The following is a 21,072-nucleotide window of genomic DNA, read 5'->3' on the forward strand; positions in this document are numbered from 1 at the left end:
CATGTAAATCATTTCAGTTCATTTATTGCATGTTTGACATAATTGTATACTTTGTTGACTAGGGTCCCCAGGGCAGGGCTCCATACTTGGTCTGCTCTTTTTTTGCCCTCTACACCAAGTCGTTTGGCCAAAAATGCAATGCATTGAGCTATTTTCACCACTTGTTCGAACCAGATATGGATCCTAGGATTCATGTGATTAATAATATTGATAAAACACAAAAAACTATTGTCATATTTCCTCTTGCCGATTGGTCAAAAACCTTTTTTTCTTTACCACACACAGACTGGTAAAACAGCTACTTATTTGTTTTGCTCCTGAAGGTTGACAGAAAAATCTGGTTTCTGTTCTATTCAGTAGTGTTCAACATTAAGTCCACTCAAAAAATAATATATATTTCATTCAGGAAATAACATGTTCTTTGCCTTAAGTTCTCAACGGGCCTGAAAATTAAGGCTCGTCCCGGCCAGGCTAATTAGCATACATTTTAGGCCCAGCCCGAAAAGGTTGGGTCGGGTTCGGGCAGAACTCTTATCACAGAGTAAAAGTGAAATGCCAGTCAGCGCCGACTTCATGATTGATAAACACAAAAACGGAGAGAACAGATGTTTTATTATTTAAAGAAAATATATAGTGTTTTTTTTAGACGGAGGCCCCGCCTGTCCTGACTAATTACCATACATTTTAGGTCTGTCCCGGCCAGAACACATCAGGTCAGTAGGGTCGTGCAGAATTTGAGAACTAGTAAAATAGTAAAAGTAAGTGATTGTACACTCAAATCAGTCTATGAAACCTTTGCATCAGTCCAGCTGTTGAAGTCGTGACGGCAGCTCATCTAGGGAGCTGAGGCGGTGCTGCGGGGGAACATCTGGGTGCTGGTGCTGGTTGTGTCTGTCCAACAGGTACCCGTGGAGGCCCAGGGACCGAGAGGTGAGGTAGTCGTAGACATAGTGGTCACCGATATGAGCTACGTGAGTTGCTGGTGAGCCACACTGCTGCAGTGCCTGCTCAAAGATGGCCGGGTTGGGTTTTGCAACGCCCGCTTTCTCAGATGTTATTATGAAGCTGAAGTGAGACAGCAGGCCGCAGGACTGTAGTATCCCTTCTAGGCGGTTGTCAAAATTGGACACTACGCCCAGTTTCAGTCCAAGAGATGAGCATCTCTCTAGAGCCTTCTTAGAGTCTGGAAATACCTAGGAAAACAAAAACAAACCAAAAAAATATGATTTACATTTTTCTAATTGAAAACATCTTCAGTCACTGGCCCATGGCACCAATCAATGTCTGAAACAATGTACTGTATTAAAACCATAACATAATGCCTGACATCCTTATCCCTTAATATTATTAATTAAAAACTCTCTCCCAGCCATTTACAATATGCTTGTGCGCCTATACTGCCAGGAATATTATTAATTTCCAAGTTATCAGTAGCCGATCCCAGCAGGGATAATGTAATTGCAGAATGTAGTACACGTACTATCCACTAGAGTGTGCCCAACGATAAGGTCTTGCAGTCTGCTGTGCAGCCTGTACAGCATTGTGGACCATAATGGCTTCCTATGGAGCAGCCATTATGGCTCCCGGTCCGCCGAACGGGAGCCATCCTGGAGCGAGTGCACGTCGTGCACACTCCATATACACTCGTTTTTGATCCTGAGTGACCACTCTGTCAGCCTGCCATTTTTTTCCGAATGAAAATCCGTCTACATATGGTAAAGTTTGATAAGAAAAACGTCAGCTTTCAATGCTATGGAAAGGCCCATGCTTTGTTATGGCCGAACGACTTCCGGGTTACGTCATCGATGATGTCATTTCCAGCGCATTTTTGTAGCTTAATCTTATATGAACCTAGAATGGTCATTTATAGCTCAAAAAATGTCAAAAAAATACCAAAAAAATCAGATAATGATCCCCAAGGCGACGTTTGGCGATCTGGCTGGCTGGGCTTCCTCAAAATGGCGATGGAAGGCGATTTGGCTGTGAACTAGTTAAAGCAGAGCTTTTTCGCTTTATTGTTGAACAATGATCTGCTTCAGTATAAGGCACTGACACCACACCACAGTCTTCATTCTTTATGTCATGTCTGGTGTGATTTTCTGTTTCTATTTAGATTCACTTAACGGTATATGACTGACTGATTTAAAACGGTGCATTTATATAACGCTTTTTATCCAAAGCACTTTACTTGGACTCAGAGTCTGCATTACATTCACCCATTCACATACCGATGGAGGAAACCAGGCAAGACACCAACCTGCACATCAGGAGCAATTAGGGGTTCAGAGTCTTGCTCAAGGACACTTCGACAGAAACTTTGGGGGAGCCAGGGATCGAACTGGGAACCTCGCGGTTCCCATCTGGCCGCTCTACCCTGGCCTGAGCCACTGCCGCCCCTAATGTGAAACCTGTGATAGTGTGTGATTTACCTCCCAGTTCGCTCCATTGCAGAAGTTATTGTAAAGGTTGTGGGACATTGTATTCAGCAGGGCTGGATCCTCCACCCTGCACCGAGAGAAGGTGTCCTGCACCACTCTCGTCCACCACACGTGACCGTTCAGGCCCTGAGCGACGCCATAGTTTGGGTACCGGCTGGAATAGTGACGATAGGCCTGTCGGAAGGCGGCCTCCACCTCCACAGGGTGGAGGCTCAGACCCATCCTCTTTGCCTCGTTACAGTACTGCTCTCCCACAGATGTGCGCACTTTCAACAGGGTGTCTTTCACATCCCACAGCACCCACTGCAACAGACCCCGCTTCATGACACCTGCATGGACAAGATAAAACAGACAAAACTATTTAAATCTACTGTGAATCTGTCAAAGCAACAATGAAAAAATAAACAAAAATGTTAACAAATCTCTATAATACATTTTGAATCAAGGAAGTGTACCAAAATACCATGGCGGCCCCCATCCTATGCCCCCATCCCTTATGTTCAATGGATGGGTGGGGCCATCTTGTGAGGTTACTTTCAATGGTGTGATTAGTTCTCTTTTGGGGCTACTTTTTAAACTCCATTTTGTTAACTAGGCTACTCGTTTTGATCTAAAAATATATGTTTTTTTCTATCATTTTTTAGTGTAGACCTGTTATTGTTTTGGTATCCTTAATTCTTTTTGGTATTTTACCATTCAAAGTAGCATAATATGTAAAGTTAAAACCACTTGTGGACTCGAATCCTAATTCATGTGCCCACTGCCCACTCGTCCTAGTGCCCAGTTATTCCGGTGCCCAGTTATCTCAACCCTTAAGTGCCCAATCGTCCACGTGCCCACCGGTGCCCACATGGCCCTAGTGCCCAGTTGTCCCGACTCCCAGTCCCTATGCCCACCTGTCCTGATACCCTTTAGTGTACACATTACAATGATCAAGGACCGACAGACTACTGTCACAATAGTCATAATTATGCACTGACCTGACGCTGTCTTTCCTTGATTCACAGAACACGTTCGTTATTCATACTTTTAAATGTTCAGTCAGTAAAGGACCGCCATTCATCCCCATTTCAAAACAACATTCTGCAAGTTCGCTGTCTGTCAACACAACATGCACACTGTCTGCTGTGACCTCTGTGATAGTGACAGGTTCAAGTCATCACGTCACGTTGTTGACTGTCCTGCGCAAGCATGTCCAGCAAACGCATAAATAAACGGCTGTAAAGATTGGCTTTTTGCAGCGGTCTCATTCGCTAATTTTAGTTCAGTGTTTAGCTATTATTATCAATAGAAAAAGAAAACTGCTAGTTGCATGCTAAAAAGCTAACAGCTCCACTCCAGCAGGGGGCGCAGTGGTGCTCATCATGGTCTAGTTGCACGTTGGTATGGTTATACGCATGCGCAGTACACACGTGCGAAGATGAAAACATGAACAGAGCAGAGGGCTGACTGATTTATATTTAAACCTTCATTTAATTGGTATTGTTTAGTTAACAGTAGGCACTGCACGGTGGTGTGTGTGCATATAGGTGTTGTATCACCATGGCAACGCCAGCCATCAGAGCGTTTCGTCGCTTGGAGGGGTTGTTTTGTGTTTACAAACCTCCTGGTGTTCACTGGAGCCTTGTCCGAGACACCATAGAGACCAACCTGCTCAAAGGTGAGACTTTTAATCCATTCCAGAAGAAGATATTAATGTATGATGGAGCTGTGTGTGTCCTCAACTCCTTCTATCCATTTGTCTGACTGTATCATCTGCCTTGATCCGTCAAATAAGTTGTTATTCATTGTTCATTGTTGACCTGGCATCCAATGTAGTTCTCATCTCAGCCTTGGACAAAATGGAACCAACTGTTGGAACCTAACTGGTCCATTTGGTTCCATTTTGTGCACTGTCAAGGTTACAGACTTGTAGTAAGAGGTCAATTTAGACCCCCATAAAGGAACCTAGAGAGCCCCTGAAATCCACTTTGAGAACCACTGTACTAGACTGATGATGGGTTCTTGGTTCACCTATGATCCTAGACTACTATTTCTATGACAGATGAACTGAATCATGACAGATTAATTGCACTTTGTGCATTATTATTTGCACTGTTTTTAGTTTAGACTGTAAAAGTACAAAAGTACCTTTTTATTATTGTGTATGGTAGGATATAATGTAGGATGTATGTTTTTATCTTGTCTTTCTGGACCATAATGTCTTTTTAAATGCTGACCCTGGAAGCTGTGCTCCAAGAATTCCTGTGCACTTGTGCTATGGCAATAAAGTCTATTATATTAATTTGATTTATTACCTTGTGTTGTCCTAAATCACTCTGGATTAAAAGTTAAAACTAAATTGTAATAAACTTACAAGTATTGCACCATATTGCTTTGATAATTATTTGAGACTTAACTTGGGCAACCGCTTTGTTGTGTTCGCAGGTGTGAATTCGAAACCCTCGCAGCCTTCTCCACAACTGGTGAAGTTCTTGACAGAACCAATAACTGCAGTTATTGGAAACGCATCCAAGGAACTCACCATCTCTGTCAGCTCTGTGCCTGCACTGGCCAAACACTCCTTAGGTACGTTATTCTCATTTAATGACGAAGCACTGTGTTGGTTATTTAGCATTTATATCTTCTTTCTTAGCAGCTTATTATCATTTTCCCTCATTAGCATCAATCTGAATTGGATTTTCGATATTCTGAAACTCAAATTACCTTTCTCTTGTCACTTCTGCGTTGCCATAGATGTGGTATTAGCCGCAAATTGCAACACTAGATTTTTTTTAAATCGGTTGAATCTAGGGTTGCAATACCTCCCATAAACAGCCAATGCATCGAAGCGTTTTTTTTTTTTTTTTTGCTATCTGATTGTATTAAACGACATCAAACTCACCAATATTGGGGCTGTATGGAAAGCTTGAAGGATTATCTTTCTATCTGCAAAGTGTTTGTTTCATAAAAATCCACCGTCTTGATAGAAAGTTGCTCATAACATGTCTAAGGTGGGTTTTATGAAACAAACACTTTGCAGATAGAAAGAGGACACTCCAAGCTTTCCATACAGCCCCAATATCGGTGAGTTTGACGCTGTTTTATACAATCAGATAGCAAAAAACTATTGATGCATTGGCTGCCTATGGGAGGTATTGCAACCCTAGATTCAACCGATAAAAAAAAAATCTAGTGTTGCAATTTGCGGCTAGATGTGGTATCATTGAGCTTATTTATGTAAACCTGACCCACAGTAATTGAACGAATACAATGTATTCAAAGACAGTGCCTCTCTGCTGTGGCTCTGTTGCAGTGAGCGGACCGGAATTCCGGAATATCCAAGTTGGAGTAGGACATCGCCTGGATGTATTCTCCTCTGGAGTTCTTGGTGAGGTTTTACAGTTTGGCACACACTTTGGGAGTGGTTTGGGTCATGTAACTTGTAATGTATTGCAAATATTGGTGTGACTATCTTCAATAGATACTCAACAGATTACACGTTTATTTATACGAAATATATTCCACACAATAGTCACGTCATTGACTTGCATTCTGCAGTAAAACGGGTCTCAAATGCATTCTTTTAGCACAATTGCAAAAATAAAAAACTGATTCTGCCAATATATTTAATACAAAACTTGACACCGCATAGAAAAATAAAAACCAAACAAATGTTAACTACTTGTTGATTTTACTATTTGAATTAAGATCTACACTAGATCTGTATCCTTACTATCCTATAGTAAATTTTACTTTTATATTAAAGTTTTATATTAAAAAAAAGTGCTGTATCAGGTTTTATGATCTTATGTATATAAAAAATGTGCTTATGGGTGGGACAGTCCTATATTTACCAGCAACCCCAGCATCCCTATTCTGTGGGGAACATTCACCAAAATGGCCTACTACGTGATTGATTCTACACTGAATTACCTGTAGCTTTCATCATAGACCAGTGGAAGCGGTAGGAGGTCTTAGATCTCGAGGTGTACCGTCTATATACCATGAAGGTGGAAGTGGAACTTGACTGAATCTGCACTGAGACTGTCTTTATACAGACAGCTTGCTGGTGTCATGGTGACGAAGTCACGACTCATGACACTTCTTCCATGCCCAAAAATAGAATCCTGAATCGTCCACGTCCAAATATGGCAAGTCAGGTCTACTATATCCCTGTCCATATATGGAATCTATGATGTCGTTGACTGTTATGCCCAAATATGCAGACCGTGAAGTATGGACATTTTGGACCACTGTGACTGGTGGTCCCCGTTTCTGCCTGGCGTTGAGAAGCAGTGGCTTAGATCAGTGGTTCTCAACCTTTTCAGGCCTTGACTTGCCTGGGATCAGTAGCATTTTGGGGTTTCTGATCTGGTCGGGACTCGGAAGCGGTAACAACCTACGTCATGTTGTAGTCATCAGACGGACTACAATTTGGCTGGAACTACCAAACCGGAATCAGTTTTAATCCAAAATAATACCCCACGCTCAAGGGCATCATTTTAGGGCCTTCCCAATAATACCCTTGATGCCATATTTTTTCCATATTTTGGAGCAGTAACCAATCCTACATCTGGTTTTGTCTGTTTGTCCCGTGTCTGTTTGTACGCCTAGGGTCACATTGGCCAAGCTTCTCTTAATGAAATGAACTCGTAAAAAGCACCAGCACTCAGTCACTTCACACTGGGTGTGATTTGTATTTATCTTGGTTTGTTCTTGACTCTTACTTTTACCTGTGACTCCTGTGTTTGTTTGATTAATTACTTACTGCTGTTGCTGTTATGACACCAGAAATTCCCTCTCTGGGGATCTATAGTAATACTAATAATATCTCATCTCATCTTAGTTCTCGGAGTTGGAAACGGCAACAAGGCTCTGAATGAGCTCTACAAGTCACGCGTCACAAGGGTAAAGAATTCATTTCCACAGCCTTCAAAAGACACAATTCAACTTAGTACGTACAATGTACACTATGAGACTGTTGTTTTGTTTTTAATTCAATGTTTTAATTGTGGTTTCAGGACTACACACTGGAGGGTGAATTTGGGACTGCAACTGACAATTTCTGCGACACTGGACGTGTCTGGGAGAGATCCACATATGGTGCGGTGGTTTTTACATTTGAAACCGATCATGAACACTTCATTTGGAAACCATATCATAAACACTATGACTATTTAAAAGGACCTGAAACATAATGTGGTATTTATAGATAATAGCATTAATAAAATGCAATATATGTTTTTATAACATCCTCATTGGTTTATGATTTAAATGTGGTTAGAGTACATCCATCCACCTATACATTTTCCCCATAATCACACTTTTGACGTTTAAGACAAAATAAACATTAATCACCAGTGAAGACTAAAGCCCTTCCACACCAATGCAACGTGTCGCAACACAAATGCAACCAGTTGCAAGAAATTGCAGCATTTCATTTGGACCGACCAATGTGTCCACGACCCCACAATGGGTCCTGTCCCAGTGAATGGCAGTGTTCTAGCATTCACTGTACCTAACCTAACGCACCTTGATTTGTTGATGTGTCCTACAGATCACATCACTCAGGACAAGCTGGAGAGAGTGTTGGCCATGTTGCAGGGAGCCAATCAAAAGGCCTTGTTAATGTATGTCCACACCTAACAGATACATTACTTCATTCATTACTTTAAAACAGGGCTGAAACAGTTAATCGAAACTAATCGATTAGAAAAGATAAGTGATGACGGATAATTTAAGAAAGTAAGCGATTAATGATCTATCTCTATTTTGGGCTTGTCACTGTAGGTGAAAATGTCCGAAAATATCAGTTCTACAAGCTCACAGTGCACTATGCATTTAAAAAGTCATCGATTAGAATGATCACTAAGAAAATAACCGATAGTTGCAGCCTTACTTGGAAACACGTTGGTTCCTAATTTCCAGCTTTTTCTATTTGGAATATAAAACTGACAGTCGGATGTATAATGATGAACACCACACACTCTAAAGTGGAAATGCATTAAATAGTTTGTTTTCCCCTCACAGGTATTCGAATGTCGACATGCAGTCACAGGAGGCCTATGAAATGGCGGTGCAAGGCTCACTGGGTCCTGAGGGGAAATCTGCCCCCATTTTAACAGGCTTGCGCTGCATCCGCTTCCAACCACCCCACTTCACCTTGGGTAATTACATTCAGTAAAGGCCATATACATTCCAGGGTTCCCACGGTCATGAAAATCCTGGAAATATTTTGAAATTAGAAAAACAGTTTTCCAGGCCTTCAAATTCAAAAGTAGCAAAACTAACAGATCTACAAGCTCGAAATGCGTCACTTTGCGCCACGTTTTGAGCTTGCAGATCTTCTACATTTGATACTTTTGTGTGACGCTGTTGTATGATCAAAGTTATGGAGATAACCCGAAGTTATGGAGACAAGCTGCCCGACAGCAACAAAATACATTGTTTTTGTGAAAGACACATTATATGTGAAAGATGTAACATGGTAAAATGCAGTGCTATGTGTGATACATTGCTAGCTTGTAGATCTCTTCTTTTTGTCACGTCTCGGTGAATTGATAGCACACTGTTAAAGGACAACTCCTCCCTAAATCACTTCTAGGCTCATTTTCCTATTTATATTGATCCCAAATTACTGTCCATGGGGTCTATTAGGCAGAAATGCCCCTGTTTCCCCAGCAGCTGCCATAGCATAGAGTGGAGCCTATAAGCCTATCGCTATTACACTATTTGTTGTGGTCAAAAGTGATTTTCTTTTTCATGAATGTGTTACTAGTTGTCATTACAACACATCCATGCCTTGGTTGTCCCACACAAGCCACTACAATCTCATAAATTATGTTTTGGGGTGAACATTCGGTGCCGATCAAAGTCACTGTACTGGCCAATCACAGTGCATCTTTTCCGGGACTTGGCAAAACACATAAAAGCATAACATCTGTTTAGCAGAGTGTGATGGGACAACAATGGCATGGATGTGTTTGTAATGACAACTAGTACCACATTCGTGAAAAATAAAAACACTTTTGACCACAACAAATAGTGTAAAAGCGATAGGCTTATAGGCTCCACTCCCTGTTATGAGAGCTGCTGGGTTCTGCTGGGGAAACTGGACAACAGGGGCATTTCTGCCTAATAGACCCCATTGGACAGGCTTTTTGGATCAATATAAGTAGGAAAATGAGCCTAGAAGTGATTTAGGGAGGAGTTGTACTTTTAAGTCTCATTATTGCACCATAATGATTGCTATATGGCTGGAAATGGGGTGAAATACTTTGGAAAAGTTTTGAAAATTCATTGTTAAAAATGTGTGGGGGGAACTAACTAACATGCTATGGAGAAAAGTCATGAACAAAGTAAAATTGTTCTCATAAGCACTAAGCAGTCCATTTACTGTACTTCATGCTTGTTTTTGCAGAGGTCCAGTGTATCAACGAAACACAGAAGTACCTGTGCAGAATTGTGCACGAGATCGGGCTGGAGCTTCGCAGCAACGCAGTGTGTAAGGGAGTGCGGCGCACCAGAGACGGTCCCTTCACCCTCCAAGACGCTCTGATCCGTAACCAGTGGAGCGCTTCAGACGTGGAGCTCGCTATCAAACATCACCACTCCGCCAAGAAGCATATTAGAAATCATAAAAAACAGCAGGCCCAAATGGGCCCAAATACAGAACTGAACACGGTGAAACCAGACGCCTCCAGTCAACAGACTGAAATGCACGGTTGTGAGTAAAGCAGTAAAGCAAACAGACATCCAGCACTGCACGGGAGGGCAAAAACTAAAACAAAAAACAATGCGTTTCACCTCTGACTGTGGAATTAACATGTGTGTCCGTGTGACGCTGATGATGGTTTCTGAACCATGTTTTTCTTTTCAGTTATACATTTGTTTTTGTTTTTTATCTATGAAGATAATTCTGAAACGGACCTTTCAGCTGTGACTGTCTTGTCTTTGTACCTGTCCATTTAATGGTGCCCACAAGCATGGGAATTTAAATTGCAGCAGCCCTCAATTACATTTCTTTATACGGTATATAAAAAGGAATCTTGTGAAAACGTCACTCAGCTGAGTCTGTCTAAATCTATACAAAGTAAAGGGCCCCAGCAGCACGATGTTCTATACTTGTATAAGACCAGACCATAGACCACTACTGTATTGTTGGAGCGGTGACGCTCCCAATAGACAGGTATGTCTGTGGGTGGGTGGGTGGGTGGCTGGCTGGCTATGTCCGTAGCCTGTCAGCCTGACAGTACCTGTACCGACCACACTCCCACACATGTTAAAGGAGGGGCGCTGTTGAGCAGCTGTTGAGCAGGCCAGGCACACACACACACACACACACACACACACACACACACACACACACACACACACACACACACACACACACACACACACATACACACACACACACACAGAAACACACACACACACACACACACACACACACACACAACAGCATGACCCACACACGCACCCCCACACACACACACACACACACACACACACACACACACACACACACACACACAACAGCATGACACACACACACACACACACACACACACACACACACACACACACACACACACACACAACAGCATGAACACACACACACACACACACAACAGCATGACCCACACACGCACCCCCCCCCACACACACACACACACACACACACACACACACACACACACAACAGCATGACACACACACACACACACACACACACACACACACACACACACACACACACACACACACATACACACACACACACACACACACACACACAGAGAAACACACACACACACACACACACACACACAACAGCATGACCCACACACGCACCCCCACACACACACACACACACACACACACACACACACACACACACACACACACACACACACACACACACACACACACACACACACACACACACACACACACACACACAACAGCATGACACACACACACACACACACACACACACACACACACACACACACACACACACACACACAACAGCATGAACACACACACACACACACACAACAGCATGACCCACACACGCACCCCCCCCCCCCCCCCCCACACACACACACACACACACACACACACACACACACACACACACACACACACACACAACAGCATGACACACACACACACACACACACACACACACACACACACACACACACACACACACACACACACACACACTACACAAACGCACACTCACTTGTTTGCAGACTCTCCGGGGGTCCGGTTGCCAGATTCTGTGAGTGAAACAAGCGACCAGGTCTATAAAAACTAGGCCAAAGGGTTGTCTGTATGGCTTATATAGGAGCAGCTCTGAGAACCAGTATGACTGTGTATGCTTGCTTTTGTTGAACTTGTGCATTCTCATAACAATAGGTTTGGTCCTCTTCCTCATGTACGGTGGTTCATCTGGATGTACTTGTGTCAGTTCGATAATTGGTGGAAGGGGTTTGTGAGATATTCCTTCATGGGAAGTGATGAAGAAATTTAGCTTGTCTTTAGGATTGGCATGTGATGGTGGAATTCCTTGAGAATGCTGTTTGTCTCCTGGGCCTTTCCAAGCAGGGTTGTACATTTTGAAAAACTGGGCCAAGCAAATGTCTTCCATATCTTTTGGCCTTCTTTCATATTTGGTGTGTATGTCATATTTCTCTACATATTCACCTTCTCTTCCTGGAATGTTAACCGTTGCAATGCCAGTGTATTGTGGTTTATTGTCTACTCTAATGAGAAACTTGTTTCTCTCTTCTCTGCGGCCTGTGGAAAGGAAGACTGTTTTGACATTGGAGTCTCTGAAGTGGAAGTCTGGGAAGACCTTATAGACTGCCTCTGCTTCTCCCACATCACTGCATTATAGATGTAGGACAGACTTCATAGATTTAGAACACATAGAATCAAAAACATAGACCTGGAACTGCTCAAATTCACCGCTCCACTTCGAACCGAGGTTTGATTTTTTTCTTTTTTTTCAAACCACACAGTAGTGTACTACACAGGGTTATGAAACAATTTTTACATTTTGGGAGGAAACCGATGTAAAAAAAAGTCTATTTTATCATCAGCTTAATGTTGAAACATGGACCAAAAAGGTGCCAAAATTATCATCCAAAGTAATAACACAAATAAAGGAATTAATGTGCACAAAGTCATGCAATTAATTCTCACTTGTACAAAATAATTGGAAAACAAGTCATGAGAATGCATAGAACTGTCACAATGGAGAAAACAAAATCGACATTGTTGAACTTGTATATTTTATTACGGTGAGAATCAGTGTTACACCAATATTGATTGATGACCTATCAAAATCTAACTCCAGTCATATATTGACATTTTGATTTTCAAGATTAATTTGATCCAGAACCTGTAAAATTATATTTAAAAAAAAAATGTTCACCTGATGAAATATATCGATGTGATTTATGTTCTTGAGGGCAGCTTAAATTGCAAACACCTTTGCCCCTAAAAGCTTTTCAAGGGAAGAGACATTACATTATATCACAATGCATGGACAAACAAACTGTTCAGACAAAGTCCCACAATAACTTGCAGAAGTGTATCTTTTTCAGTACATAGATTGTCTATCAGTAGTCATTAATATAGTCATGTACTCTTGACTGGAAATAGTAACAGTCTCTTCCTCTTATCTGGAGGTCCTGTGGTTGTAAAAAACAACCCAAGCCGCGTCTTAATCTTAACCCCCCTCACCAGAGCCCCAGGTTCGCTCATTAAAGGAAAGAAAGAAAGAACATAAAAAAGAAAACATGATTTACAGTATATACATATATAACAATACTTTTTCATTTTAATACAATGAAACAAAGACCAAAACTAAACATAATTATGTTGGATACCCTCATTCTGATTACACAACATTCTTATTACTTCAAATAAATTACAGTAGTTGTCAGGGGCGTCACAAGGGGTAGGAAAGTGGGACTGAGTTACTGGGGCCCAAGGTGGAGGGGCCCTAATAACTTTATCTATTGAAAAATAGCAGATATACAAGCTCACAGCGCGGCACCGAGTGCCGCGCTGCGAGCTTGTAGATCTGCTATTTTAGAAAAGTTGTGAAAATCTTTGAATATATGTATTTTTTAAGCGAACATTTCTAACTCAAATTTTGCTTCTGGGGGGTCCCTGGAACTAAATATTTTGAGATCGGGGTCCGTGGCCAAATACATATCATCTTGGGGGTCCTTGACATAGGTTTCTTGCACACATTTTCACGATTTTTCAAAAATAGCAGAACTACAAGCTCACAGCGCGGCACTCGGTGCCGCGCTGTGAGCTTGTATATCTGCTATTTTTCAATAGTTAACATTCATGGGGGGCCCGCAGTGAATCCTTGTAACCAGGGCCCAGAATTTGGTGTGACGCCCCTGGTAGTTGTATACACGTGATTTTAATTTAATATAATGGTTCTTATATACAAGGCCCAACCATAATGTCCATTCTGAGATTAACATGGTCAACAGCATCCTGATGACTTCTTCTTTTGAGGCTCATTGCGCAAAACCAGGCCTTCCTCTTGGTAGGCATGTTTTTTAATCAACATCCTGGCAAAAGAACAACAACAACACTTAATTAGTTGAGAAATTACAAGTAATGGGACACAATGAGACAAAATGACAGGACTGGGCAAAATACCTTGCTATGGTTTCCATAGACTGGGTCACATTTTCACCAGTGGCGGCACTGCATTCCACAAATTCTATGTTGTATTCCTGTGAGGGCATGGGTCGAAAACCATAACATTAGGTAACAGTAGTATTCAGCAGCGTAATAAGTAGGGATGGAGCTCGTTAATTTTTATTGATAATGAGCACCTTATCGATCATGCTTATCGAGCCGGGCTTTTATCAAGCCCACTATTGAGCATTTTCTGTTATTTTGTGGAAAGACATGAGACACTATCAATTCTGAAGTTTTTTTAAATATATTATATATATTATATGTATATAGTATAGTTTTACAGTACTATTAATAAGTTATTAATACTAGCCTACTGTAAAATTATACTATAAATTGTATGGTATATAAACTATATAGGCTAACATTTCCATGTTTTTTCTTCTTTTCTTTTTACAGTAATGCATAAGCCTATCTATTTTTTTCCATTATCTTTTTGTTTGTTTTAAGCAACAACAAAAATATATATTTGCACTACATTTGACTAGTGCCTTCAAATACAGTAGGCTACTTTAACTTAACAGACAGAAGGCAAGTAACCTTTTTATTTTTGGAAAATATTTGAAGAAACTAAATGTGTACTGTCTCTTTAAAAGTGTAATTTATAACGCATAGTACGACGGTGTCACGCAACAAAAAAATACACAATCGACAAGCTCACACGGCGTCTGCTCGCACCGCGTTGTGAGCTTGTAGATCTGCTATTTTCGGTAGACTGAGAAGAAGTCACGGCTGTCACGCTGGCGACGCTATACAGATTCATTTGGACGGAGCGATACTGCGGCGGGGATTTTGACTGTCCCAAACGGATTTATTATCAATGGAATCATTCATATTTTCAAGCACCACATACTTTGGGTGGAAGAGAACGGTTGTCGCGCTTCTGAAACAGCCGACGGCCCGACGCTGCCGTTGTTTCAACTCGTCGTCGTCGCAGACATTCAAAGTTATTGCACTTCGGTGGGTCTTATGTGATGCACTATGGACAATTAGTGCCTCCGCATTGTCGAAATGTTCCCTCCCGAGCATGTAATGGTGCTGCATATAGCCTATTGCATTTAGCTCTCCCCTTGTCTTTTCTAAAATGTAACCAAACTTTTTAGTGTTTCACGAGTTCAACCATTGTTCCACGGCACGCACTTGCAAAGCACACAACTATCAATGACGCAATGTAGCCTACCTCCCGTCCAGACGTGACGTTATGACGCTTACCGATAACAGGCTCGACAAGAAAAAGCTTATTGATACTCGGGTCTCGATAAATTCAGAACCGGGTTTGCAATGGACCCGGTTTTCGGGCTCCATCCCTAGTAATAAGTGGTGTAAAGTAACTAAGTACATTTATTCAAGTACTGTCCTTAGGTACAATTATGAGGTATTGTTTTTACTTTACTTGAGTATTTCCAATTTTCAGTGTTTTTACTTCTTTTCCGCTATATGGGTGCCCTCACACCAAAATACCTATGAGAGTGGAATCCACGTTCCGCCAATGCATTTCAATGAGAAGGGATTTTTTGCAGAAATCCTCTGCTGGCATGAAACCGCTTCACTCTCGTTGAAATGCATTGGTGGAACGCGGATTCCACTCTCATAGGTATTTTGGTGTGAGGGCACCCTATCTCAGAGGCAAATATTGTACTTTTACTCCAGTGCAATCTTTTGAAAACTTTAGTTACTTTGTAGATTTTGTTTATTATTACAAAACATACATGACCCACCTCAGCCCTATATACATTTCAGCCATTTGAAAATAGCCGATCTACAATCTCACATACAAGTCGCATTGTGAGCTTGTAGATCTACCATTTTCAAAGGATTTTTACATTTGAAAACTTTTTTGATACCAATACTTATGTATTTTGACTCAAGTACATTTTGAATTCTGGACTTCTACATTACAGTATCAATACTTTTACTTAAGTAAAACAATGTGAGTACTTTTTTTACCACTGATGAAAAATGGTGTCATATTGTACCTGTGCGAGGGCCTTCCCTTCATGAGAGTGAACCTCTCGTTTGGCACAGTCGATCTTGTTCCCTAGAAGCATGATGGTCACATCCTCTGTCGCCCCCTCCTGCAACATGACAACCACTCAGTGTTCATTTCACTTAAGCCCAAAAATAGGGGTTATTTCAAAATACTTGCCCATAATTACAAGCCCAAAATAGAGACACCAGCTTTAAAGTAGGTACAGTGTTCTAAGCTGGCTAGTAAGATGCCTCAGGGCCATTTGGCCAGTGATGTATATCGGACCAGTTACCCATATGGAGACCCCTGTTACCCATATATGGAGATCCATGTACTGTATACTGTATGCTGTGAGCCCAAACATGCTTACTCAGTTATTCGTTAAGTGAAAGTCCTATGATGTCTATGACATTTGACATCATACCCTTTTATGCCCATACATGGAGATCCCTTTCTGTAGAACCAGCCACACAGATATGGGCTGTCTTGGCCATTTGTCTTTTCATAGTGCATTAGTATGTTTGTGAGACATTGCATTTCTCGTCTATATTTGCATGTTTTCTTAATGGCGTGTAATGTAATAATGAAATGCATACCTGAATACAGCCGATCCAGTAGGAGACGTCACGGAAGCTCTGTGAGGAGGTGACGTCGTACACCAGCAGGAAGGCCTGGGCTCTGTGGAACGTCTGTCTGGTAATGCTACGAAACCTTTGGAGGACAACGGTCAACAATGAAACCACAGACAAGGTGTTGTTTACTGTGTGCTGCTGCTCAAATGTATAGCTGTTGTTGCTAAAGACGCATTATATGATGGCTTGCTGGCGTGGAGGACTGAATATAGTGTCAGTCCAAGAGGATGCTTTTCCATATGAATCACCCTCAGTTTAAAGTGTACTAACAAAACAACGACTTGTTTAACAGGCAAACATGTTAAGTTGTTTTATACACTAACCAGGTCATGGGAAAATCCTCTCAAATCAGAAGTCCCATGTTCTTTTTTAGGCCAAGGTCAAATATGTGTGTCAACAGGTTTTGTAACATGCAAAAGCAGATCTATAAGGAAGCCTAAACTTTTGATTGTGTTTAAAGCATTTTAATCATAACTGTTAACGTTAGCATGAACCAATAGCTAGCCTAAATACTATATGATGACAGGGTAATGTGACCTGAAAATAGCAGATCTAGTGTCGAAGTGTCCTTGAGCAAGACTCTGAAATCTGAACCCCTAATTTCTCCCGATATGCAGATTGGTGCCTGAATGTATGTGTGAATGGGTGATTACAATCTAAGTAAAGCGCCTTTGATAAAAAGCACTATATAAATGACATTTACCATTTAACCCGAAACACAACTCTTTTAGGCCTACCTTTCCTGGCCTGCAGTATCCCAGAGCTCCAGCACCGCTGTTTTCCCATTCACTGTCACAGAATGCTTGCATGTATCAATGCCTACACATTAATACAAAACAACAAAAAAAAAGACAAAGGAACAAAATTATTGCACATTATAAAAAGAGCTGATTGTTTATTAATGGCATGCCTGTGAGATTATCAGAGGAGTTGACACTTACCAATAGTGGCGCCAAAATCTGGAGAAAACTTGTCATCTTTAACCCTTTTTACGTAGGAGGTTTTGCCCACATAGCTGTTTCCAACTATCACCACGTTATATTTGCCACATTCCTTTGAATTACCTGCAAAAATGGGAAGCACATGACTGTAAGTACAACGCCTGCATAGCAAGGTTATTATAGTTAACGGAAAGTGACGAAATAACAAAAACATTTTCGTTAAGTGGACTAAATGAAAACTACCGTATAATAAAAAAAAAGAAGAAAAATGATAACTAACTGAAACTGTATTGTGTGTTTACAAAAGTAAATTAAACAAACTTCTGAAGTAACTGAATATTTTAAACATTTTAAATGGTATCTTTTGTTGAGTTTGTATTACACAATTTTACGTACTTAACCCAAAGTACGTAAAAAAAAACTAAAAATAACACTATAAGGGTTGTCACAAAAATAAATAAGGAATAAAAACTAGCAAACCCGTCCTAAAATGAATTAAAACTATTGTCAAAACTAACAAAAACTAAACTATAAAGAAAAATCCAAAACTATTGTAAGCTTGCTGAACAGCCTACTTGGTAACCGGAAATAGACGATCTACAAGCTCATGACGCGCTGCGATGCAAGGAGCTGTGAGCTTGTAGATCAGCTGTTTTCGGTGTGCAAGTGGGCAAGTTCAAAACTGACAGGCAACAAAGTGTAAATCAAGCTCTCTTTTTTTCCACTACCGTACCATACTATTGTTGGAAACCATTGTCACAACATCATGGTATTGTCAAAAGGATGTGTAATATTCCCTCTCAGCATTTCTCTTTCACAGGTTGCCTTGTCAACTCAGTATTTAATGTCCATGTTTACCCATGTAACGTCCCTGTTCTTTGTCGTGAGCCTGCAGTCCCCCTGGGCTTTGGTGTTGAATATCAGACACTCGACCAGATGCCTCTTGACTGTGGAAGACATGATATAGAAAACAAATCACTCATATGGAAAAGAATGTTATACAAAAGCGACATCTTGCAATAAATCACTCCCCTCGAGAACTCTGTGATTTGATTAATGGATATTTGTTTTGCACTTTGTGTTTTATTTATTTATCATGGTTTAATCTTAGATTTTGCAAATAATGTACACTTCATAAAAATATATGTCTATACATATCTTAATCTAGTTGAATTAACGTGCATGTAAGGCCTAAGGTGATAGGACAGTTTTAACTTATGATATTGTCATATTTGGTAAAAATCCTCATTTGTGTAGTTGCATATTATCACCACCAGTGGGAGCCAGATATAGGGTTCTCACGGTCTTCACCTCAAATGACCCTGACTTTGATGCTCAAGCGTTTTAAATCCAGCCCCAAGGAACAACTTAAGAACTGTGTGAAATTCTCTATCAGGCCGAAAATGACCACACCCTATATATATATATATATATATATATATATATATATATATATATATATATAATTCTGCCAATGCATTTCAATGGGAATGGAGTGTTTTCTTTTGTTGCAAAAAAACTCAAATGGCCACAAACCGCTCCATTCCCATTGAAAAACATTGGCAGAATTCGCGAAGTGCAGTGTGACTGTGCTAGCCTGACACTCAGCCTGAATTGACATTTCATATTCTTAAAGGGGCGTGGCTAGCGAATCAAGGGTCTGGAACCAGGCCTGGAACTGGTCTGGAACTGTGCCCTAACAAGTCAAGAATTCAAAATGTACTTGAGTAAAAGAACAAAACTAGGTATAAAAAAAAAAAAAACACTTAAAGTACTCTTTATGCATAATGTACCATTTCACAAGTTTTCAAAAAGTACAGTAATTGAGTAAATGTTTCTTTACACCACTGCAATGCTGACATACCAAAGCGATGCTCCATACCTAGAGTGTAGTCTGTTACTGTTGGACGAGGATCTCTCCACAGTTTCATCACCTGAACTGAGAACCTATAAAAAGGGAAATATTGACAGTTTCATTAAAACTTGAGAGTATGATATAAATGTCTGCTGTGCATGCTTTTGAAGATAAGATCCTAAATGGTTATTTATGTATGATGCAGGCTGAGAGAATTACACTGTGGTAGAGGTTTGGCTTTTGTAGTTGCCTTGCCATGATGTTACTCCAAATATTGTTGAGATATCTTTCAATATATTGGAGATTTCTAAACAATAGTTGCTCCATTGGTCAGAAATTGATCATGCAAATTGTTCTCCCTGCCGCCTTAGCATAGGCCTATTGCATGTAAAACAGGTCTCAAAGCCACTCTGGCAGCTTACAAACCAATGCAAACAAAGTGGATTCTGACAATCAATAACATTACAAAACTGGAAACATGACAGCATTTATTTTACATAAAAATGTTAACGTCCGGTTCGAAATAGTCAAATCAACAGAAAGTTGACATTTGTATTTCTTAAAAATTTAAAGTTTTGTATTGTATTTGTAATGTCCAGGAACTGCTTTGTTTGCATTCGTTTGTATGCTAAAATAGTGACTTTGAGACCTGATACACTGTGTGGTGCACAGTAAGTCAATGAGAAGATTGTTTCAGGATATATTCTTTTAATCAACAGTGCAAGTACTGTATATATCTTGCCAATATTTGGAGTTACATTATTGCAACTCTCTCCAAACCTCTAACAAAGTAAAAAAAAAAAGGAATAGATCAAAGAGTGTATTTTTAAGTTCCTCTTTCATGTGGGGGAAATGGTAGTTGGATCTGCAAGTTCCCATAAGTGGTGTGAATTGTCACACACATGCACACACACACACACACACACACACACACACACACACACACACACACACACACACACACACACACACACACGCACACACACACACACACACACACTTTTTTTTCAAGAAAATGATACATACATCAACAAAAAAAGTACCCATCTTTGCTTCTTACCTCGTCTCCGTTTGTCGGGCCTCCATGTTGCTGTTGTCCTCGTGACTTGCGGTTAGACCCCATTTTTCTTCTCCTTTTTTGAAATGATGGTGTATTTAATGGCGAAGAGGTGGAATTTGAAGGCATATGAATTGGACTTAAGTGATGGTCTCTAGCTATTAGTTCACCGCCACTGACAGGATTGTCTTCGCTTATTTCATCATATTTATGTTCCGCATCAACCTGCAATTGCGTTTGTTGTTCAGGGCTAAAACGTGCATTCTCATCACTACCTTGAGATGCTCTGCTGATCTCCTGGACAGACAGACCAGCTCTTGTAACCTCTTGCTCCTGAACCTCTATTACGTCTTCTAGTGATTTTTCTTTTTGTGCAAATCTTGTGGTTTTGCGATTGCGAGAAGAGCCCATCTTCCTTCTCCTATGAGTGTCAATCATGTCTTCTGTATTTGATTC

General features: G+C 40.7%; 3 protein-coding genes across 3 annotated transcripts; 1 reads left to right on the forward strand and 2 right to left on the reverse strand.

The window, feature by feature from the left end:
• Positions 1–161: 161 nt before the first annotated feature.
• On the reverse strand, positions 162–3,532 carry hdhd3 (haloacid dehalogenase-like hydrolase domain containing 3). The gene is made up of 3 exons (XM_080728674.1): positions 3,419–3,532; positions 2,430–2,767; positions 162–1,193 (listed from the first exon to the last, which is right to left on the reverse strand). The coding sequence occupies exons 2-3, from the start codon at positions 2,760–2,762 to the stop codon at positions 801–803; spliced, it is 726 nt and encodes a 241-aa protein (XP_080584800.1). The 5' UTR covers positions 2,763–2,767; positions 3,419–3,532; the 3' UTR covers positions 162–800.
• A 441-nt stretch (positions 3,533–3,973) lies between these two features.
• Positions 3,974–10,423, forward strand: trub2 (TruB pseudouridine (psi) synthase family member 2). The gene is made up of 8 exons (XM_080728670.1): positions 3,974–4,098; positions 4,866–5,006; positions 5,734–5,808; positions 7,267–7,328; positions 7,442–7,523; positions 7,978–8,050; positions 8,451–8,587; positions 9,841–10,423. The coding sequence occupies exons 1-8, from the start codon at positions 3,981–3,983 to the stop codon at positions 10,152–10,154; spliced, it is 1,002 nt and encodes a 333-aa protein (XP_080584796.1). The 5' UTR covers positions 3,974–3,980; the 3' UTR covers positions 10,155–10,423.
• A 3,394-nt stretch (positions 10,424–13,817) lies between these two features.
• Positions 13,818–20,849, reverse strand: rab44 (RAB44, member RAS oncogene family). The gene is made up of 9 exons (XM_080728672.1): positions 20,620–20,849; positions 19,587–19,651; positions 18,563–18,651; positions 17,705–17,827; positions 17,501–17,582; positions 16,728–16,842; positions 16,139–16,237; positions 14,121–14,197; positions 13,818–14,029 (listed from the first exon to the last, which is right to left on the reverse strand). The coding sequence occupies exons 1-9, from the start codon at positions 20,743–20,745 to the stop codon at positions 13,942–13,944; spliced, it is 864 nt and encodes a 287-aa protein (XP_080584798.1). The 5' UTR covers positions 20,746–20,849; the 3' UTR covers positions 13,818–13,941.
• Positions 20,850–21,072: the final 223 nt, after the last annotated feature.

This window comes from Nannobrachium achirus (genome assembly GCF_963921795.1).
Source record: "Nannobrachium achirus genome assembly, chromosome: 6".
Taxonomy (NCBI): Eukaryota; Metazoa; Chordata; class Actinopteri; order Myctophiformes; family Myctophidae; genus Nannobrachium; species Nannobrachium achirus.

What these genes read in the sequence shown, in the direction of transcription:
- rab44 (XM_080728672.1), bottom strand. Translation starts at nt 20,745, where the DNA reads ATGCCTTCAAATTCCACCTCTTCGCCATTAAATACACCATCATTTCAA. An exon ending in GCCCGACAAACGGAGACGAG is followed by an intron (nt 19,652 to 20,619) that starts GTAAGAAGCAAA and finishes CCCTTTTTATAG; the next exon opens with GTTCTCAGTTCAGGTGATGA. An exon ending in AGTAACAGACTACACTCTAG is followed by an intron (nt 18,652 to 19,586) that starts GTATGGAGCATC and finishes TGTCTTCCACAG; the next exon opens with TCAAGAGGCATCTGGTCGAG.
- hdhd3 (XM_080728674.1), bottom strand. Translation starts at nt 2,762, where the DNA reads ATGAAGCGGGGTCTGTTGCAGTGGGTGCTGTGGGATGTGAAAGACACC. An exon ending in GCAATGGAGCGAACTGGGAG is followed by an intron (nt 1,194 to 2,429) that starts GTAAATCACACA and finishes TTGTTTTCCTAG; the next exon opens with GTATTTCCAGACTCTAAGAA.
- trub2 (XM_080728670.1), top strand. Translation starts at nt 3,981, where the DNA reads ATGGCAACGCCAGCCATCAGAGCGTTTCGTCGCTTGGAGGGGTTGTTT. An exon ending in ATTCTCCTCTGGAGTTCTTG is followed by an intron (nt 5,809 to 7,266) that starts GTGAGGTTTTAC and finishes ATCTCATCTTAG; the next exon opens with TTCTCGGAGTTGGAAACGGC. An exon ending in ACCACCCCACTTCACCTTGG is followed by an intron (nt 8,588 to 9,840) that starts GTAATTACATTC and finishes TTGTTTTTGCAG; the next exon opens with AGGTCCAGTGTATCAACGAA.